Consider the following 23,410-nt stretch of genomic DNA (forward strand, 5'->3'; position numbering starts at 1 on the left):
TTTAGTCCGTTCACATATGCCGTCTTCGACGGAATCTGCCATGGAGTTGGCCGGGTATTTGATGGATGGGATGATAAGGAATCGGGATGAGAAAAAGAAGGATGATGGAAAGACTAGTGTGAGAGGAAAGATAAAGAAGACGGAGAAGAAAAGAGAAGGGGGATTTGTGTATAGTCGCCCCATTTGCAAGTCATGCGGAAGGAGACATTTCGGTAGATGTCTTCGACCAACTAACACTGTTGTATGTGGATTTGCAAGAAACCAGGACACTCGGAAGCAGATTGTAGGAAGAAGACCGGGGTATGTTTTGAGTGAGGCGAGAAGGGACACTATAGTACAGAGTGCCCAAAGAAAAAGCCAATGACAAATGCAGTAGGTGCAAGTGGCAGCGGTGCGAAGACCGATGCCAAGAAAGAAAACGCTCGTGTCTTTATGTTAAACACTCAAAAGGCAGTTGACATACCGGACGTGATCACCGGTACGTTTCCTATAAATAACGTTTATGCTAGGGTTTTATTTGACTCGGGTGCAAACCAAAGCTTTATAGATTATAAATATTGTAGTCTATTAAATGAGCCCTTAGTTAAACTAAATAAACATTATGAAGTAGAAACCGCTGATGGAAGTATAAGTAGAATAACCGAAGCTTTAGATAATGCCAAAATTTCTTTAGCCAATCACGTCATACCTGTATGATTGTTACCCATGAAATTGGCAGGTTTTTATGTAGTATTATGTATGGACTGGTTATCGTTTAATCAGGCCCGTATCCTATGTAATGATAGAGCCATTGGCATTTGAACACCTAATAATAAAACCATTCGTATAACTGGAGAGATAAAGAAGGAGGAAAAGTAGGAATCATTTCAAAAATCAAAGCAAGTCATTGCATAGGTAAGGGATGCCTCGCATTCATGGCTTATGTAACCAAGGAACCTGAACCAAAGAAGATGGAGGAAGTGCCAATCGTGTCCGAATTTCAAGATGTCTTTCCTAATGAATTACTAGGAGCCCCGCCTGATAGACAAGTAGAATTTAAGATCAACCTTATGCCGGGAACTTCACCAATTGCCAAATTACCTTATCGTCTAGCACCAACGAAAATGAAAGAGTTAAAGAAACAATTGGATGAACTTTTGGAAAAAGGATTCATACGACCGAATTCGTCACTGTGGGGAGCTCCAATTTTATTTGTAAAGAAGAAAGACGGATCAATGAGAATGTGTATAGATTACCGAGAGTTAAACAAAGTCACGATCAAGAACAAGTACCCATTACCTAGAATCGACGATTTGTTTGATCAACTCCAAGGAGCAAGTTGTTTTTCCAAGATTGACCTAAGGTCGGCTTACCATCAATTGAAGGTGTAAGAAGAAGATATACCTAAAAAAGCCTTTAGAACCCGACACGGACATTATGAGTTCACCGTGATGCCTTTTGGACTCACTAATGCTCCAGCAGCTTTCATGGACATGATGAATCGGATTTGCAAACCATACTTAGATAAGTTTATTATTGTTTTCATCGATGACATTCTTGTTTACTCAAAATCCAAAGACAATCATCAAGTTCACCTTAAGATTATACTTGAAATCCTAAGGAATGAGAAATTGTACGCCAAATTCTCAAAGTGTGAATTTTGGTCGTCCGAAGTACAATTTCTTGGTCATGTTATAAATGAAAAGGGTATTCAAGTAGACCCAGCAAAGATCGAAGCTATAACTCAGTGGGAGAAACCCAAGACACCGACTCAAGTCCGAAGTTTTCTAGGCTTAGCCGGATATTATCGAAGATTCATTCAAGACTTCTCCCGAATAGCTATCCCATTAACTTCACTCACAAGAAAGTCAATTAAGTTTGAATGGGGACCGAAGCAAGAGGAAGCATTCGAAACACTCAAACAAAAGTTAACCAACGCACATATTCTGGCCTTACCAGAAGGATTGGAAAACTTTACCATATACTGTGATGCTTCACACACAGGAATGGGATGTGTTTTGATGCAAGGAAAGAAAGTAATTGCCTATTCTTCGATACAACTGAAAGTTCATGAAAAATATTACACCACACATGACCTTGAATTAGTCGCTATAATTTTCGCTTTGAAGTTATGGCGACATTACTTGTATGGTGTAAAGTTCACTGTATACACTGATCACAAAAGTTTAAAGCACATATTTGATCAAAAAGAGCTAAATATGAGACAAAGGCGTTGGATGGAAACGCTAAATGGTTATGACTGTGATATCGTGTATCATGAAGGAAAAGCCAACGTTGTGGTTGACGCCTTAAGTAGAAAAGAACATGAGAAACCAAAGAGAGTACGAGCTCTTAAATTGGAACTTAAAGTCGATTTAGCTAGTCAAATCAAAGAAGTTCAGAAGTTGGCACTGGAAGAAGGAAACATTAAAGCCAAAAAAGAGAATGGTACAATCGATCAATTAGTCAAAGGAAGTGATGAAATACTTAGACTTGGTACAAGAATTTGGGTACCAATGATCGGAAATCTAAGAGATAAGATTCTCGAAGAAGCACACAAGTCAAAATACACGATGCATCTGGGTAGCGACAAGATGTATCACAATCTAAAAGACGATTACTGGTGGATCGGAATGAAGAAAGACATTGCTTTGTATGTAGCTAAATGTCTAACGTGTTCCAAAGTGAAAGCTGAACATCAAAAGCCGTTAGGACTACTACAACAACCCGAAATTCCAATATGGAAATGGGATATGATAACTATGGATTTCATTATGAAGTTACCTAAAACTTCACGCCAAAATGATGCAATCTGGGTTATTGTAGATAGACTTACCAAGTCTGCTCATTTCATTCCAATCCAAGAAACATTCAGCATGGATAAGTTAGCACACTTATATGTCGAAAACATTGTATCCTTACATGGTGTGCCGCTATCCATCATATCCGACAGAGATAGTCGTTTTACTTCGAATTTTTGGTCAAGCTTTCAAAAGCTATGGGGACCCGATTAAACTTAAGTACTGCATACCATCCCCAAACTGATGGCCAAAGTGAACGTACAATTCAAACCTTGGAAGATATGCTTCGTGCCTGTGTTATCGACTTAAGAGGAAGTTGGGACACTCATATCGCCCGCTGATGGAATTCTCGTACAACAATAGTTATCATACGAGTATCCAAGTATCACCATTTGAAGCATTGTATGGTCGTAAGTGTAGGACGCCTGTATGCTGGTCAGAAACAGGTGATAGTCAGTTATCAGGACCTGAAATTGTTCAAAAGAACCACTTGTCAAGTTATACAAATTCGTGAACGATTGAAAACGGCGAGAGATAGACAAAAGAGCTTTGCGGACGTTTGTCGCAAGCCATTGGAATTTAAAGAAGGAGATAGAGTGTTGTTGAAAGTATCACCTTGGAAAGGTGTAGTAAGATTCAGAAAGATAGGAAAATTAAGTCCACGATTCATCGGACCATTCAAGATCCTCGAAAGGATTGGACCAGTTGCTTACCGACTAGAATTACTCGATGAAATGAAAGGAATTCATGACGTGTTTCACGTATCCAATCTACGCAAGTGTTTGGCCAACGAAACCCTTGCTATGCCATTAAAAGATGTCAAGATCAACGAGAAACTTAAGTTTGTGGAACAACCTATCCAAATAGAAGATAGTATGATCAAGTTTCTCAAACACAAATGACTCAAACTCATGAAAGTCAAATGGGATTCAAGACGCGGACCCGAGTACACTTGGGAACTCGAGTCAGAAATTAAGAAAAAGTATCCCAATCTATTCCAATAAATCTCGAGGACAAGATTATTCAAAAGGTAGGGAGGATGTAACACCGCGTCTTTTGCCCTCTTTAATTTAAGCCTAAATTACTAATTTAGAAAGTACAGGGACCAAAAATGAAAATTCTGAAAATCTTCTCCCGTCGCGGTACGCGACGGGGTAACACTCAACCCATCGCGTAGCGCGATGGGCTTGCTGAGTCAGTGGACACGTGTCCAACGACGTGTCAACATGTGGCACGTTGTGACAGGCCACGTGTCACCACCGCATAAGGCGGCGTCTTTTTGCGGCGCCGCGTTACGCTATAGGGCACAAGGAACCCATCGCGTACCGCGATGGGGTCCAATTTTGGCTATAAAGGGGGGGGGGGGTGACGGGCATGAGCTCCATTCATCCCAAACACACCTCCATTTACACATACTTAACCTCGAAAGGCGTGCCCCATTGCCATAGTAAGCCGACATGCCATTTTCTCGTATTTCGTGCAAGAAACGAAGTTATAATCAAGTAGCAATCACTTAAGCGAGTAGATCAAGATCCTGCCTTTTTCTTATTATTAATCTAAGCATCCAATCTGAGGTAGGAGTTACGTTTAAGTTATTTTTGCTTAGACTATCAATCGAGGCTATGGCCTTTAACCTTGATCGTATTTTACAAATCATTCACAATCATGTTTTCATAAACGTTACTTCATGATGAAGTAATGTTAAACGAAAGATATATTTTGACGGGCATGTAATAACTGGAAGGGGGATATCACTAGTAGTAAGTTTCTTGCCTAAGGAAAAGTAATTCGTATAAATCCCAATCAACTGAGGGTCCCGTTTACTTACCTGGAGAAACTTACCAAAATGATAGAACCTATTAGGCCAAAGCATGCTATATCAAACGTCACATAAAATAAGTGTTTTCATTCACAATCAAAGATAAACGATTTCAAAGTTAAGCTTACACTCATAGCTTAACATCATTCAAAACATTCATACGAACCTATTTACGTATAGGTTAATATCTTTCACAATCACTCAATCAATCAGTCAAGGTTTTCAACACCGACGGTACAGGTGAATATGTTAACCTTTTTAATCAGTCAAAACATATTTATACTCAATGAGACGCACGGGAGTTTGTCTCAACGAGTCAATCAATGTCTACATGAGATAATGAAATCTCTAAAACGTTATAATACAAAGTAGAGATTAATATCAACTCAGACCGAATACGCATGTGTCTGGATCCAAACATAACTGTTAAAGCTCAAATCAATCAATCAAAGGCAATGAAGCCACGAGCTTAAACGGTCATGACCAGTTCTCAGTTCAGGGCCGTTTGGCTCGGGGAATACCGTTGTGTGTATAGGGCAGTGGTACATATACCGGAAGTAGAAATACTTCCGCTGAGGTTGTCAAGAAAACTATATTTGTATTATAATGTCATTCAAATGTTTTATCGAGTCATACGTGTTCACCAGCATATAGCTGACGTATTTTTCCAACCCATTGCAGGTAATTAAGAATTAGTAGCACTAGCAAGGATTGGAGTCTTTTGAAGTTAGAAGCGCGTACAAGATGGCTCCGTTTTTGATAACTAAAATCCTTGTAATATGAAACATATGTTTTGTAAACTAATACTCGGGTATTTAATTCCTGAGTAAAATTTTCAATGTAAATTAATATTATATTCAACCTAAAGTCTTCCGCTAAAATTAAACCATAAACTCTGATATATTTACAAAACAGGTACCAACTTGTGGTCACACGCCTAGGCCCTAAACCAGGGTGTGACATCGGTCACCCTTGGTTCGCCTATATCGCGAATTTTCTCGTTGACGGGTCTATCCCGAAAAAGATGTCTCACCAGCAAAAGAAGAAACTTTTTGCTAACATTAAGCTCTACATATGTGATGATCCATATCTATTTCGTATCGGTGCTGATCAACTTGTTAGGAGATGTGGGGATGCTAAGGAGGGGTGGTAGATTTTGAGCCATTGTTACGAGGGACCGGCAGGAGGACATCACGGTGCGAGCCTCACCGTGAAGAAGGTATTGATGCTGGATTTTATTGGCCATCAGTGTTTAAGGACGTGCATGCATTCGTCAAAGGTTGTGATCGTTGTTAGCGTATTGTTAATATCTCTTCCCGGAATGAGATGTCCCATTATTTTATTCAGGTTTGCGAGGTCTTCGATATACGGGGTATTGATTTCATGGGCCCGTTCCCGTTATCTCGTGGGAAAACGTACATGCTCGTGGCTGTTGACTATGTCTCAAAGTGGGTCGAAGCCAAAGTCTTGCCCACGAATGACGCCAGAGTTGTAGTGAGATATCTTAAGGTTCTATTCTCTCGGTTTGGTATTCTGAGAGCCTTGATCAGTGATCGAGGTACTCACTTCTGCAACACGCAGATGCAGAAGGCGTTGCAACGCTCTGGGGTCACCCATAGGCTTATGACGGCCTACCACCCACATACTAGTGGGCAGGTGGAAGTGAGTAACCGGGCATTAAACGCATTCTTGAGAAGACGGCTGGGCTAAACCGAAAGGATTGGTCCGACTAGCTAGATGACGCTCTTTGGGTTTTCCATACAGTGTATAAAACTCCGACTGGGTCTACGTCGTTTTGGATGATTTATGTGAAAATATGTCATCTGCTCGTCGAGTTAGAGCATCGTGCTTCATGGCACTTCAGACAGTAAACCTCAACCTTTCGACTGTCGGAGATAATCATTTTCATCAGCTTCATGAGTTAGAGGAGCTTCGTTACCATGCATATGCGTATTCTTATAAATACAAACAGAGGACTAAGGAATTGCATGACCGAAAGCTACGAGGTGATAAACAATTCAAGTGTGGGGACATGGTGTTACTATTTAACTCCCGGTTAAAATTATTCCCTAGAAAGCTTAAGTCCCGATGGTATGGACCGCACACGGTCAAGGAAGTTTTCCCATATGGAGCAGTTTAAATAAAAGATAAGAATGAGAGCTTCAAAGTTAATGGTCATCGTCTGAAGCACATCGGTGAGAAGGCGAACATGAAGAAAGGCGAGGTCTTGCGCCTTACAACATTACTTATATAGACATGAGAGGGGGGTCATGCTAAGGACCCAGTAAACCAAGCGCTCTCGGGAGGCAGCCCGAATTGTAATTTATCTGTTTTTTTATTTTTCTTTGTTACTAAAGATTCTCCCGATTGAAGCCGCTCATACTCAATCTTCATTTGAGTGGCTGATTTTGAGGGTATTATATATATATATATATATATATATATATATATATATATATATATATATATATATATATATATATATATATATATAATCCAAAAAAATATAAAAAAAACATGTTTATTACTAATCTTTGTTTTTGTTGTGTACGCCACTATATGCGAGCGATTTTGCTAATGTTATATCTTTCCGCATGATAGCTCTGGATGGCGTTTTGGAACTATTCTCCAAAGGTTGCGGCCACGAACGAAATTCTATACGGCCGTTGATACACATATTATGAAGACATACACATAAAACATGGGAGTAATACATTCTTATATCCGATTATTTGCTTTTGTTTTTAGTTGCTTTTATTTTATTTTCTTTTCCAAGTGCTCATCGGGGAAGAATTGTTGTTCAAGTGTGGGGATGAGAGTTAATTTTTCTTAGTTTTATAATATATATATATATATATATATACAGAGAGAGATAAATTGTACTAAAATCCAATAAGTTTTTAAATTTTCATGTCCTTTGATATCAAATATTTGTATTAAACAGGAAATGATATTATTACCGAATGTTTTTGACAATCTATTAGTGTTTTCTTAATATATATATATATATATATATATATATATATATATATATATATATATATATATATATATATATATATATATATATATAAATCAGAACAGTTGTGCATCTAATTTGGGACACTACAACAAAAAAGGGCTTTTTAGCACGCACAAAAGCGTCCTAAAATGCTATTTTATATGACCTTTCATTTAATAGGACCAAAGAGAAAAGCGTTTCATGTAATGGGGTTGTAATAAGTCTCGGAACTCAAAAGGTGTCCTGATATCCCAAATAAGATTAAGAAACCAATTTTACGGTCGCATAATATATCCATTAACAACCTAAAAAGCGTCTCAATAAAAACATATTAGGACACTTTAACAATGTTCTGACACGTGCTTACCTAATTGTAAACTTTTGATACACATACAAGCATCCTTAAAAATTAATTTATAAGACCCTTATGATGGAACATTATACTACCAAGAAAAGGGTCCTAATATCCCAAACAAGATTATGAAACTAAGTTTTATGGTCGCATAATACCTCTATGAACTTAAATAGCGTCCTAAAAAAACATATTATGACACTGTTACAATGTTCTAATGTTTAATAGGACAAAAATTCGAAGTCCTAACAAATCATATTATACAACCCTTTTTTAAACGTCCACACACACAATTTTACGATACGGTTATGGACATCTAATTAATGGTTTTTATTAAACAATAAAAAGATCATTAACATATATAATCCTAATAGTTATTGTGTATAACATCAAATATTGAAAGAAATAAAACTTCATTATATTAAATAAGCTTATTCATAGTAAAACACTAAACATAAATAAGTTATAGCATTATCCAACATAAACTCTTGTGACATTCAACAAAGAAATTAAAAGCAATAAAAGAAACAAGCACCATAAAATCCCGAGTCATCCTGCGTCCTCAATCCTCACGGACTACCTAAAAATAAACCATCCATGTATAAGCATAAAGTTCCATGTTATTAAAATTATTCGTATAACAAGTTTAACAAATACATACCGAGATGAATGGACAAGGCCATGCGATGGATACACTAATACAATCTTGAATTTTGGAAAAACAAACTCATATGGTCTCACCAAATTTTCATCTCTTGATTGTTGCCACAAATATGTGGGCAATGTTCGGATTCACAAGTGAGAGACAACTTTCAAGTCTCTTTTGTGTTCATGTAAAACTTTTGTGTTTGTTCTAGATTTCCAACTAACGAAGCAGATGCGATGGATGCACCAATACAATCTTAAATTGTGAAAAATAACCCATATGGTCTCACCAAATTTTCATCTCGTGATTGCTGCCGCAAATATGCGGGCAATGTTCAGATTCACAAGTGAGAGACAACTTTCAAGTCTCTTTTGTGTTCATGTAAAACTTTTCTGTTTGTTCTATATTCTCGAAAACACGTTTGAACGAGTCCTTGAAGACTGAATGACTAAAACTTTCGGCTAAAACAACAAGGCCACCAGTTCTCTCAATAACAACCTTCATCTCTGCAACCCCGACCTAATTATATAAAAACTAAATTAGCAATCTGATAGTTTAGGGGTTAAATTATCAAAGGATCAAGGTATTGAGTGCTGACCTGGTCAAGGGAAGAAACAAAAAGGTCTAAAACATGACCCTGGTCAACCATCTGCTTTGCAAGCTCCTCATAATTAGAGGTGGCAAATGGGTTAGGTTGGGTCGAAACGGGTCATGGGTCGAAACGGGTTAGAGTTGAAACGGGTTAGGGTTGAAACAAGTCACTTAAAAAAGGGTTGTTTTGGTTCGGGTCGGAACGAATTAGGGTCAACAGGTTCGGGTTAGAACGGGTCAAGGGTGGAACGGGTCAAAACGGGTTTGGGTCAAAACTCGTTTAAGTGATTTTTCATTTCGTTTCAGCACGTAACAGCTCGTTTAAGCGATTTTTCATTTCGTTTCAACGCGTAACAGCTCGTTTAAGCGATTTTTCAGTTCGTTTCATCGCGTAACAGCTCGTTTAAGCGATTTTTCAGTTCGTTTCAGCACGTAACAGCTCGTTTAAGCGATTTTTCATTTCTTTTCAGCACGTAACAGCTTGTTTAAGCGATTTTTCAGTTTGTTTCAGCACGTAACAGCTCGTTTAAGCGATTTTTCAGTTCGTTTCAGCACGTAACAGCTCATTTAACCGATTTTTTAGTTTGTTTCAGCATGTAACAGCTTGTTTAAGCGATTTTTCAGTTCGTTTCAGCACGTAACAGCTCGTTTAAGCGATTTTTCAGTTCGTTTTAGCATCTAATAGCTCGTTTAAGCGATTTTTCAGTTCGTTTCAGCACTTAACAGCTTGCTTTAGCGATTTTTCAGTTCCTTTCATCACTTAACAGCTTGTTTCAGCATGTTATTGTTCCGTTGTTGTCGACTTTTCAGTTTCGGTTAATTTGTCGATTTTTTTTGAACGAGGACAACGGACGAAACATTTTAGTTTTTTTTACATTTTTTGTTTTTGTTTTATTTTTTGAGTTATGATTTTTTTTATTAATTTTTTTGAATATTTTTTGATGGTTTCTAATAAGATCAAAATCCCTAAAAAAAATTCAACAAAAAACAAATAGAAAATAATAACTCAAAATATAAACGAATAACGAAAAAAGTAAAAAAAAAACAAAAATATTTTCGCCGTTATCCTCGTTCATCAAAAAAAACCGACAAATTAACCGAAACCGAAATGTCGACGAAAACGAATCAAAAACCTTAATCGACCCGTTTAGTGTGAAAACTCGATAGAAACCGAAACCCAACCCATCCAGTGCTAAAACTCGTGTCGGCACGAAAGCTGATCCGAGCCGAAACCTAAACCGATATCGTTCCAATCTAAAACCCGTTTCAACCCAAACATGTCACTTTTCCTTAAGACACTAACCCACATCGACCCATGTAGTTAAATTTGTCAACCCATTTTGACCCAAAAATCAGAATGTGGAATTTCAAGTGACCCATTTTGACACATTTAATTAAAACCTATGACCCAAATCAACCAATTTGAATTTTAAAACAACCCAAATTTACCCATTTGGAATGGTTTGGGTCAAGGTTGCCACCACTACTCATAATACTGAACCGCCTTTGTAAACTACGGGGCAGCGTCCTTGCTAGATCTTTATGTGAACGAACCGGGTCCGAGAGATCTTTGGATACAATCTACCAAAATAACAAAATGTAACAGAAATATTATTTTCTTATAAGTGAAAAAAAATTAGCGGTATGATACGATATGATCATATAGCTTTATAAGTCATAACATAACCATCAAGAACGAAAACTAAAATCGATTATGTTTATAGTTAGTTACTGTGTTCATCAATTTATCAGCCAATTTACAAAAAGCCATATAGAATAACCAAATTAAAAGATCCTTATGATAAACGACTTACAACACCAGTTTCATTTGTTATACAGTTCAATTTTTAAATATTTCAGTTGCTTACAAGGCAATGCTGAAACATATGCACACAAGCTTGTAAATGAACCGAATGAAAACAAACGTAGCATGTTCATGTTCAATTAGCTTTAACCAACTAACGATCGAACACAACTAATTAAATGAACGAGGTTTTCTGGCTAATGTGAAGAGCAATGTGTTGAGCCTGAAAAGATATTAAAATTATACTAAGTTGTAATGGACCAAAAAATTTAAATGAACGAACATAAACAAATCTAAAATGAATGAACGTGAATTAATGTTCACGAACATAAATGAACAAAACTACATGAACGGTTCACTGAAAATTCGGTTTGTATGTAAGCCTAATGAAATAGTACCATTACGACGATAAGGGAAAAACTAATTGTATTTTGTATAAAGTATAAACAGTAAGCTATGCTCATTAACAAGTAGACTATTAAATCTAGTTAACATGCTTACCGAACCGGGACCTTCTGTGCACGGACCACCCACTAACGCAACCACACGACCACCAGTTCCAGGCAAGCAAGCCCCAAGCAAACCAGCAACAACACTCAATACCACACCAGTACACCTTAAAGACAACCGGCCACTGATCCGTTCCCAATTCCTCCAAAAGCTGAACCATCATCACTTCAATAAGCATCAGACTATTTACATTCAAACAAATTAACCATAATTTAACTTGCAGAATGAATAACATAAGCTCCTTCAGACGCCGGGAGCAAAAACTGAGTAACTCCAGGATTCGGAAACCCTTGCCCTTGCCCTTGCCCAAACCCACTACCAACTCTCCTACCACCAACAAAACCTCCACTTAACCCTAACTGACTCAACACCTCATCCTTACTCATATCCTTCGATCCACGAAACATGTAAACCCTAGACATCTCACTAAACCCTAACTCATGCACCTGGACTTGCATCCCGAATGACACAAACCCTACCAACGCATTCTCCGGCAACAACTCAAGTGTCTGCTGCACCGCCGACTTCGCAAACGCTAACTCCTCATCAATCACACACGTGTCAATCAAAAACACATACACCAGAGCAATCGGCGTGTTTTGGATATCCGGAATTGAGTATTCAATTGTGGTGTAGGTCGGGTATAGTTCAGCCGGAACGTTGGCTTCCGATATGCCGGAGAAGTGGTGTGGGAAGTGGTTACGCTGGAAGCAGAACGGTCAGATCCAAATAAGGGCGGAGTAATCGACGCGTGAGTAGGGTTGAGTACGGAGGAACATGTTTTGCAACGGAGTGGTGGGTAAGTGTGACACTCCGTAAAACAGCTCATGTTCCGTACAATGCTTAATAATGAATTTTTAACGTTAATTCCCGCTTGATTAAATTTTGTTAAGTTTAATCAAATCGAGTCTAGCATAGACCCGCGTATGCATGATATATTGCATATAAGTAATTTATTTTATTTTATTTTGATTATGTTTAACGGATACAAACGTTGGTGATAAATACTTTTAAACGAATTTGACGTATATATAAACGAACCGAAAGGGTTCAATCCCTTGATACAAGATTATATATTTTATAATTATATTTATAAAATATTCGAAAAATGAATACTAAACAATTTATCAAGCGTTTATTATTAATTATTTTACAATATATTATAGATCTAAGCATGCTAATGCTTAAAACCATATCTTGCGAGCACAATATAATATATGCTCAGCAACTAAGAATCATAGATTATTAAACAATTGACTAATCTATTTTTAATTCTAAATAGTCTAAATGATACTGGTAAACTTAAAAGAAAAAGAATAAACAAATACCTTACAATAAAAGAGCCTGCAGGGTGGGAGTAATAATAAGAAATCACATGGAACAAAATGTTACCAACTTCAATTATTAAACATCCACAACACAGTCTACTTCCCTTCTTTCCTAGATATGGGGTGACCCACCTATCCCATTCATATCTTTGAAATTTTTGTGATTTTATCAGTGACCAAATTCAACACTCAAACCATTAAACTGTTTCATGTTTTCAGTATGCAATCACCTGCTTGTGCAGTCAGCCAATGCCATCCTCAACCAACATCCACAAAAATTCAAAGTCCACTATCACACTCAACAATCAACCACAGTGATTCCTAGATTGTTTTTATCATATGAACCATGCTAGTCCTATACTTAATTTATAAACCAATAAAAGGAAGCAAAGGAACACATACAACATCCAACACTAAGTCTTAACTTCTGTATATATTTGTCCTCTGTTACAACTGGCCACCCTACCGTCACCCGACGCCACCATATCCCTCCCGCACAGTAACACCGTCACGACCGATACACCACCTCCACTGAACACCGTCTCCACCGTGACTCCGCTCGACGCCACCCCTCCATACTCGCGATTAACCATCACTAACACGCCACACACCACCACACGAACACCCACTGCGACCCTTCTCAGTCCATCTCCAACCTCACTGTGATCCACCACCTTTCCACCTCCATCTCCCTCGCTTCAGTTCTACATCACAAACACATCCTAGCTTCATTTCAAGGTTAACAATGGCATAGGATTCTTTCAAGAGGTGTTCAAGGCTAAGGAATGGAAGGACGGAGTTTTAAATCTTTTATCCCCTTTCTCTAAACAAAATCCTAGAACTAAGTAAGCTAAACCTTCATAAGCCTAGTTTATGTTTATATAAAATGCGTTTATGCTAAGCTTTCACATAAATGGTTAACTACATTTTGAAGAAAGCCTTCAAATACACACATCATGCACTAAAGTGTCAAAAGGTTTAGAGAAAATTTCTAAAGGTTGGTTTAAAAGTGGGGCTAAATATGTTTACACCTCAAAAGAATACTAAGTTTTGATAATGGTGTCTTGAGAGGATATATAATGTGTAAGCATGACTAATGAATGTGGTTAAAAGGGTGTTCAAACATAAATAATGTTAAAAAGTTAGTTTTTCGTTATCATGTATGTTAAAAAGATTGTCTTGAATAAATATGGATTAGTTGGTGAAAGTTGGAAAAGTGAACTTATAATAAGTGTGTAAATAATTATAAACGAGTAAAACTCGGTATATATGCTTAATAACTTGGTTATTTGAAAAGTTCGTCTATGATTGATATTAAGCGAGAAATAACTATATTAGAAAGATGCATATATCTTGGATACAAAAATGTGGTTTTAAAAGCTCATAAATTGAAAAATATGATTAAAAGTGTGTACAAGGTCCCTAACGCAAATATTAACGGATTCTAAAGTTAAAACGTATTTCATCATTTTAGTTTAATCATTTTCATAAATGAAAATGAATTTCTATGAATTATTATGTCAAATATATTTTTATAAAGCTTAAATACAAATTTTAGTTAAAACTACAAAGTAGACAAAAACTTGACAAAAGCTTTTATATATATATATATATATATATATATATATATATATATATATATATATATATATATATATATATATATATTTCTCGAGTAGCTATGTACATAAACTATTAGTATTAAACCATCATTTTTGGTTTCAAATCAAAGACAGGATGGATGACTCGTGATTGTTATCCTCAAAGTAAGTTGAAATATAACCCGAATGGAAACATATAACATTTTGATGGAGAAATAATTATTATTACTACGAGATAAATAATTGAGAATGTCGACATGAAGGATCATAAATGCCAATGTAATTACATTATATTTTAACCAAATACTGGTCATAACTTAAAAGAATAAGCATTTTTTTCTGAGAAATATATATATATATATATATATATATATATAGGTTCAAATAAGAAGTTTGTTTTTCCTAAGAAGGCTAGGAAGGAGGGTATTTTAGTCTACTACCTAACATTGAAAACCCACTTAATTTAATTACAAAAACACACTTAATTAAAACCCACTTAAATTTTCACTCATCTCCTACAACCACCACCGCCCACCGCCACCACCTTGCCGGAAAAGTCTTCGGAAATTTCACCGGAAAATAAAACACAATGGAAAACACTATGGAAAAAACACAATGGAACACTACGAAAATAAAACACAATGACAAAAACACAATGAAAAACACAATTAAATTACACAATATAAAAAACACAATGCAAAAAAAACTATGAAAAAAATTAAAACACACTTGTATAACACAATTTTGTAAAACAAAATTTTGGTGAAACACACCTTGCAAAAAACCCATGAATTTTTTTAATTTTTATAAAGCAATATGGTACTCATATAAAAGAATAAAAGTCACTCATTTTTATGGTAAAATTGTTTTGAAAAAAATTGTCGTATAAAAAAGTTATGGACGTTTTAAAATGATGGAGGAATTTGATATGTGCCTTGCATGTGGAGAGAGAAAGTTAACAAATGTATTATCCCTATTATGCCCTTATCATTGTTTTACACTTGATGATCTCTTCAATCTAATCTCAACCATTCAATTCTCAAATGAATGGACAAGATTATTTCTTATCCTTCATAGGAAAACTAATCTTCTTATTATAACTCAACCCTATATATATATATATATATATATATTTCTTATGCAAGCAACCGGCACGAACAACGAAACTACTAGTTGGGTGAAAGCGACTAACATAAACTGATTTACGAGTCGATAATGGTAACTAACTGACCTTACACGTTTAGGACGTGTGATGGCAACAGACCTCGAGTTTAAACTAAATATATAAAGAGACTAAACGCTAAACTAACAAGGTGAGTTTCACTACCCCCTTTTTACCGTTTTACTGTTTTATTAATACGGGGTGAGGGGGGGCATACACATCTACTTTTATATACAATAATTAGAATCAAAACACATAATCCTTATGCGAACATGAGTTGAACTATGTAGTGCTATAAGTCCCTTGCTTGCATACTATAACCATTAGCTAACGGAGTTAGCCAACGGAATATACGAATAGTACTATTGACGTTGACATTTCCCCCTACTGTTAGGTTAGTCGCGCTAACCTCCGATATTGCATAGAAACAGGGTGCGTATATTCCATCTGTGAGATTTGAACATGGCAAAAGGGTATAAGTCGTGGTTTGGTTATAGGCTCAGGGTTCGTCATATTAATTCGTAGATTTAGCTAGTCTACGGAGGATCATTGTATTTGTTTCAACAGATTATCGTATACTTATTTGTGAACTGATTCGACGTTTTATGAATAACTTGATTTCATATCGAGTCTCAAAAACTGTGAACTCACCAATCATTGTGTTGACTTTTTAAATGTATGTTTTTCAGGGAATTAACAGTGCTCAAAAGGAATCATGAAGACGGGACCTCAATGCATAATTAGGATACCATTTTGGAGAATTTTTCTTGTATAACCCTATCGATGTTTACGGTCATATGCAAAAAATCTCCTAATTTTTTTCAACAAATTTTGCTTGAAAAATAAGTTATGATTTGTAAACGCTTTTTAATACTATTGGTATCCTAATACATGTATGTTGGCGATAATCATATGCTTATGGTATACATGACGTCACTCGCCCGTACTTCCGCCTTAGCGGGGTGTTACAGTAAGGGTTGGTGAGGATGAGTGGGTGGGACCGGATCGGAGAGATTGAAGCGGCGAGTGGGATCACGCATTTGCTGGCTTCGACTTTCGAGTGGGGTCATGCGTTCCAGGTCATCCGGACGCCGTCCAGGCCTTCAGGATCGGTGGTGGCGAAATATGTTATTGACATGTTGATGGAGGCCCAAGTATTAAAGAACGTGCCATGTTGTATTTGGAGGCCCATGATCGTGCCTCCAAAGGTGGCCCACGAAAACGGGCATTACTTGGCCCACGAAGTTCCGTTTCAAGCCCATTACCAGTCGAATCGAAGCTTGAGATGAGGAGCACGTTGTGGCAAATGGCCGACAGTGGTTTGGCTCCTGTCCAAAGCCCAAAAACGCCTTCTAAATAAAGTTATGGGCATTTTTATGTGTTTTCAGTAGTTTTTGAATTTTTATTTTTGGGTTTGTGTTTGGCCCATGGCCGTTTTTGGGCCCATTTCATATTAGAAACTCTATTTATATTCAGTTTATGTAATGTGAAGAATCAGACTTGAATTTTGATAATAAAGATTTTTCACTTCAATTTCCCCTTGACCTTTGGGTGGGATTTGGGAGTTTTGGGAAGTTCATCACGGGTATTCACAGAATCAACGTGGTAGATCTTTGTTATCATTTTACCGCTGCATCACATGTTTAAGGAGTTGAAGGTTTTAGTTGTGGGGAAGATGGTGGTGGTTGTTGTTACAGACAAGGGGTTAGTGAAGATGATGGTGAAATTGAAGAGGAGTGAGGGGAAAGGTAAGGGCAACTACTGTTTTGTGAGCTAGCTGATGAATGGAGAATTATTATTATTATTATTATTATTATTATTATTATCTATAAAATTATTATGTTGTTATGTAAATATTAGTACAAAGTTATATATTAATTTTTGTTATTAAAAAGTTGTTACAAACTAACTTCTTAAAACTATGAAAATTTAAGTGTTTATAATTTTTTTACAACTAAATGTTAACACTCGTCATCATTGTTGATGAGTTTGTGGTGAACTGGTATGAGAAGATTTAGTGGTTCAGTGACCTAGATTTGATTCATGATCTCATCAATAAGTTTCAACGTCACCAAGTGATGATGAGGACTGGGTGAGTAAGTGGTTTTCACTAGTGGATTCTTGAAATGAACGGATTTTACCTCACTACACTGTTGCGGCTTCGGACAAGTGTTCACGGGCGTTGGCTTTAGGTGAGGTTTTTCCCCGGATCAAAATATGAGTATATCCCAATGTGATGAATTTAGTCAATAGCTCATTTAAAGGATTCGATAGCCGTTTAAAAGTAACACTCGACATCATTACTTTCCAAGGAAGTTAAAATTTTTTAAGGATTTCCTTTATTAGGATATCATTGGTTTGAGTCCTGAAGTTGGTTATTTTGCAACTATTCGTTATAGGAGTGTTGGTTGTTTATACAAAAGTGTTAAAATTCTACCAATATTGAATCGTTGACCTTTTATTTTATACCACCTTACCACCCTATTAAAGTGGGAATGAATTTAATTATTGTTTTATTATTTATAAATATTTTGTATAACTATTTCATTTAGTTTTCCAACTTTTTATCATTTTTTTGTAGTTTAGCATGGTGTAACCTTTTACATGTGCATAAGTTTTACTCAAAACTTTACTATTAAACTTCTAGTTGACAAACCTAGCGTGATTGAAAATTGAACATCTTGTAAGCGGTACTTTGCGAATGCCAAATTGCCAGCAACCTTTAATGTTTAAATGAATAAGGTCTTTGTGGACCATATTTGTATACTGAGTATTGACACATTTCTTCTAACATGCAAGTAAATTTATTACAAAAATTCAAAATAAGTACATAAAGAAATCATTTCAACCACTTTACGATCTATGTATTATTTTCAAGTGTTTGAGGTGTTACTTACACATGGGTTTTACAAAAATACCTTATGATTAATGATATAAACCGTAAACAAACGATTTAAGAATAAGTGGTTAAGGGAAGCGGGACCGGTACATCAATGAAGGCAGAGGTAGCCACTCCCCTCCTTCTTACGATGTCGCACAAATAAATCCCGCAAATGTAATTCAGCTTTAAGACCCAAGTGTCAAGTGTCATATTAAGTTATGTTATATTAAAACTCTAGCAAATAAGTGTCATATTACGGTGTATTATAATAACACTACAATGATTAAGCGTCCTATAAAGGTTAAAGTTATAAGACTCAAGTGTCAAGTGTCAAGTGTCATGTTAAGTTATGTTATAATAAAACTCTAACGAATAAGCGTCCTATAAAACGGATGTTTTATGACTCAAATATCAAATGTCCAATTACGGTGTATTATAATAATACCACAATGATTAAGTGTTTTATAAAGGTTAAAGTTATAATACCATAGTGGAAAATGTCTATTAAGTTATGTTCTTATATGACTTCGACTAGAAATGGTCCTATAACATCGAACATTTATGACTTAACTACAAAGTGTCCTATTAACTTATGTTATAATAAGACCTCCAGTAATCAAGTGCCCTATTACATTACCACATAATGGGACACCAAAAACTCCATGTCTTATAGATTACTTTATTAGGATTTACATTTTAAGTGTCTTATTAAGTTATATGATAATACAACCCCAAAGAATCATCCATCATATAAAATAACTTTTTAGGACAACGGTTCTGTAGCGTATATTGTAAAAGGACCCCAAATGTTTATTTGTCCTATTAAATAGATTTTAGGACCCTATTTTACAAGCGTCCCACACAAAAGGCCATAAAAAGCCCTTTTTGTTGTAGTGGGATGTGTTAGTTGGCCCAACTAATCCTGAAAAGTCTCCCTTTAGTATTTTTAATTATACCTTAATGAATTCATAAACTTTGTGGGTTCTCATCTTGGGGGAAACGGTGAAGCAAAAATTCAATAGGATATATGGAGGATTACCGTAATATTTTTACTTTGATGTGGTAAGAATTGGGTGCACTTAAAATCTAGCACAACACTCGTTTTATGAACAGTAGTTGAGTGGGTGCACACCGCCAAAAGTCTATCTTTTCACGAGCTTAGAATTAGTTATATATTATTATTTAAAAAAAGGTACAAATAAAAGATTCAAAAAGCATACAAAGAAATAAAAAAAGAGGCCAAAGTTGTCCATACTAGATAGCGCTGCGAGTTTACGCGCTGCCAAGGGGATAATGACTCTAAGGTTATCGCTATTGGTGATCGAAAGTTCTTAGTCAATAATAAAGTTTTAGGTTTATATAGGACAAAGTCCAATAATATCTAGGATCAGCTCATATGATCATCGCATGACCAATCATTCATAATTCCATATAGTGCACTTTCTTCTTACCTTTAAAGAGTCATTTGCTTACGGTGATTTGTCGGACCATTTTGCATCCACTCTAGCCTAGCTAGCTTTCTATGTTTGAGTTACGATTAAGATTAGCTACCACTCTTGAGTGTGAGATCCATAGGTTTACTGATGATCACTTAAAGTTAATGCTAAATACAATTGGGGGCTCGATGGGTTGGTGGTTGGGTTTAAAGTGGATAAATATATTTCAATCGTGGTTAATACGCCAATTGGTTTATGATGCTTGAATAAAATAATAAATAAGCCGAGAATGTTACTTTCTTCTTGGTTATGATCCTGTGCATACTTTTTTTTTCAGGGATGAAAAAGGTTTAAGTGTGAGAATGTTTGATGTGTTATAAAACACACACGTTTCCATGCGCATTTTGATGTTGGTTTACGTTTAACTTTGATGTCTATCGAGTTATTTTCGCGTGAAAGTACATATTTGTGTATGATGTAGGCCCCGGGGATGAGAGGAGCGGAAAACGAGCCTTAACGAAAAGAAACGAGGCTAAACGGGGATTGAATCAGAGACGGTGTGCGTATACAAAGTTAAACGAGTTAAAATTCAAAAAAACGGGGCGATATGGCTGGCCAGAATTCCAAAACGACTATTTTGTCTTGTAGTGGTTCATTTGACCGGGTCTGTTTGTTTAATGGGTTGGATTTTAGGGTTTTAACGAATTTTACATTATATAAACATCACATATCAACCCTAATTCGATACACATCCTCATTCTAGCCACCAAAGATCATTCTTGGACGAATTACCAAGGAGGACAAACTGCCAGTTTCAAGTTTCATCACCCGGTTGTCGGTTTTGAGTATTTTAACGATTGTGAGTTCGTTTTTGAGTTTTAGACATTCAAACAGGTTGTAATCAGTTTCTAATGAACATGTTTATCATATTTATCTATTTTATGTGCTTTTCATTCATTATGCTTGGCTAAACTTGTTTGAATCAACTAGATTTGATGTCTAACGGTTTAAATTAACTAGTTTAGGGTGCTTAACATGTGGTTGATTGTTTGTTCATTATAAAGCTCGTATTTTTTGATATAATTTTGTGTTTACCCGCTGCCATAGATGTATTTTAGGTTGCATGTACCCCGTGTGGTTGATAGCATGAATTAGTTTCTTGTCATCGTTAATTGCATAGTTCGGTTAATACTTTGTGTGTTGATTGATTATGGTAGACGTACCATTAGGGTTTGTGTTGCTTGGATCATTAAAACCAGGAGGTTCACCACCTTTGAGTTGGACCAATTGGCCTTAGGTGTCGGCTTATCTTTCTATTTTAGTTGATTTGGTTATTCGTTGCGAGACCAAATGCGGTTTTCCAACTGTCGACTAGGTAGTTTGTGAGATGAGTTATTTTGTCCTTAGTATAGAGTTACCTCTTTTCTCCTAGGTTGGTAATAGCTCGAGCCTTAGTGAGACCAATGACTTAGACATGGACTAAGTGATGAGTCATTAGGGTACATAGATAAAACAACCAAGAATTAAAAGCTATCTAGACGTTGTAAGGGTTTACTAGTAAAACTGACCATAGGGACCCAGTGTCTTGACTTCACCTATGTTAGCTCATCTTTAGAACCCTGGTTTCAACCACGTGTTAGCACCAGAGTCATCTTACAGTCGTTAAATCATCCTGCCTAGGTGATTCATTTTCCCATTATCGTTAAATCACATTAAGTTTTCTCGTTACTTTCGTTAAGTAAAGTTAAGTTGGTTTAATTAATTAAAATAAAATAAAAACAATAAAATAAATTAATAATCTTTAGGAAGGACTTAGTAAGGGTTTAGTATCCAAGCCACCTCTAGTGTCCTTGAGGTCGATACCCGGACTTCCTTTCTCTTGCTACATGCAACCGATACACTTGACGATTGTGTGAACCAGGTTAGGTTGTTTGGCTTTAAAGCTTTGTTGCAATTCATGTTTATTATATATATATATATATATATATATATATATATATATATATATATATATATTCTCGCACATCAATAGTAATTCTAGAAATTGTAGTTATATTATAATATATAACACGATAATTGTACTACTAATAATATAATATAATAATATTGATAATATAACAATAGTTATAATATAATTTTAATATAATAATAACATTTATTATTATTATTATTATTATTATTATTATTATTATTATTACTATTGTCGTACCGGGTCATTTCTATTCCTTGAAGGAACAAAAAAAATCCCTTTTTATAGGAATGAAACATGTTTTATTTCATGAAATTCCAGTTGTGTTTCTTTAACTAAGATATCTACAGTAAATGTCCTTTATGTTTCAGATTCAATATAGGCGATGACCTTTTACACTAACTCTGTTAACTATTTTTTTTTTAAATTTAATTTGGCCATGCGTGTTACGCATATAGTCTTTTACCTCATTTACTTATAAAATCTTGAGAAAATTATGACTTATGTTCCTGTGCTTTATGGGCCGGGGGGGGGGGGGAGTATACATGTCTTATTTTCAAATTGATTGATTTGTGCCATCAAACTTTTTCGGCCGACACACTATGCCTCTAGCCGTTAGTTGATCATGCGTTGTCTAAGTGAAGTTACCATCATGCCCTTAAATAATAAAGTGAAATTACCATGTTTTCGTTTAAAAAGAATAATAATAACAATAACAGTAACAATTACAATAATATCCAGATTCATTATCAGATTCGTCAATCCATCATACTCATCACAATCCTCTCCGCCATCCAAACCCTCCACCACACCATCGTCATTCTCTGCTACCCAAACCCTCCACCCCACACCACTGTCATCTCTCCCAAATTCGTAACATTTAAAACCCTAAAAACTTTATTTCCCCAAATTCCCACGAATTTGAAACCTTAGAAATTCTTGAATTTTCTATTTTAATTGATGTTAAAAAAACCATTTTAGGAATGATCGATTAAGTTTTATTTGAGTGATTAGATCCTAAACATAAAGATTGTTTTTTTCAGGGTGGTTGATTTTAACGACAGAGGAAACGGAACCCATGTGGCCGGCGACAATGGTGATACGGTTTTGATTGTTTGAAGAGTCGCGGGAGAAGAAACAGAGGTCGTAGCTGAAACAGAAAGATTCACCACGGATGCTGACAACATAAGCGAATCAGATGATAATGATGAGTGTTGGTGCATAATGTCAGTAGTTCAGTGTCTAGTGTCTGTAATTGCGTTTGTAATATTTTATGTTTTGTATAAGCGAAGTTGCTAACAAGTTCGCTGATATGGGCGAACTTGTTAGAGAAGCGAAGTTAGTGACAACTTCGCCTGAACATGCCAGGTGAAGTTGTCGTGATTATATAAGCCATCTGTTACGGCTTAAAAAAAAATAGGTAAATTCAGTTTTACAGTTTTCGTGTATTCGAGTCAGAGAGAGTCTGTAATCAAGTGATCTTCGTATCACGTGTTTAAGGTTGGTATACAACGTGTTTGATTATCGTGT

At 35.9% G+C, this 23,410-nt stretch overlaps 1 protein-coding gene across 1 annotated transcript; it reads right to left on the bottom strand.

Moving 5' to 3' along the window:
• Positions 1-8,958: 8,958 nt before the first annotated feature.
• LOC143608677 (protein transport protein SEC23 F-like) lies at positions 8,959-13,424 on the bottom strand. Its single transcript, XM_077083645.1, has 4 exons — positions 13,293-13,424; positions 11,768-12,207; positions 11,495-11,654; positions 8,959-9,117 (listed from the first exon to the last, which is right to left on the bottom strand). The coding sequence occupies exons 1-4, from the start codon at positions 13,422-13,424 to the stop codon at positions 8,959-8,961; spliced, it is 891 nt and encodes a 296-aa protein (XP_076939760.1).
• Positions 13,425-23,410: the final 9,986 nt, after the last annotated feature.

This window comes from Bidens hawaiensis, unplaced genomic scaffold, assembly GCF_021521415.1.
Source record: "Bidens hawaiensis isolate Kalapana, Puna unplaced genomic scaffold, B.hawaiensis_p1.1 tig00419401_1, whole genome shotgun sequence".
Classification (NCBI taxonomy): domain Eukaryota; kingdom Viridiplantae; phylum Streptophyta; class Magnoliopsida; order Asterales; family Asteraceae; genus Bidens; species Bidens hawaiensis.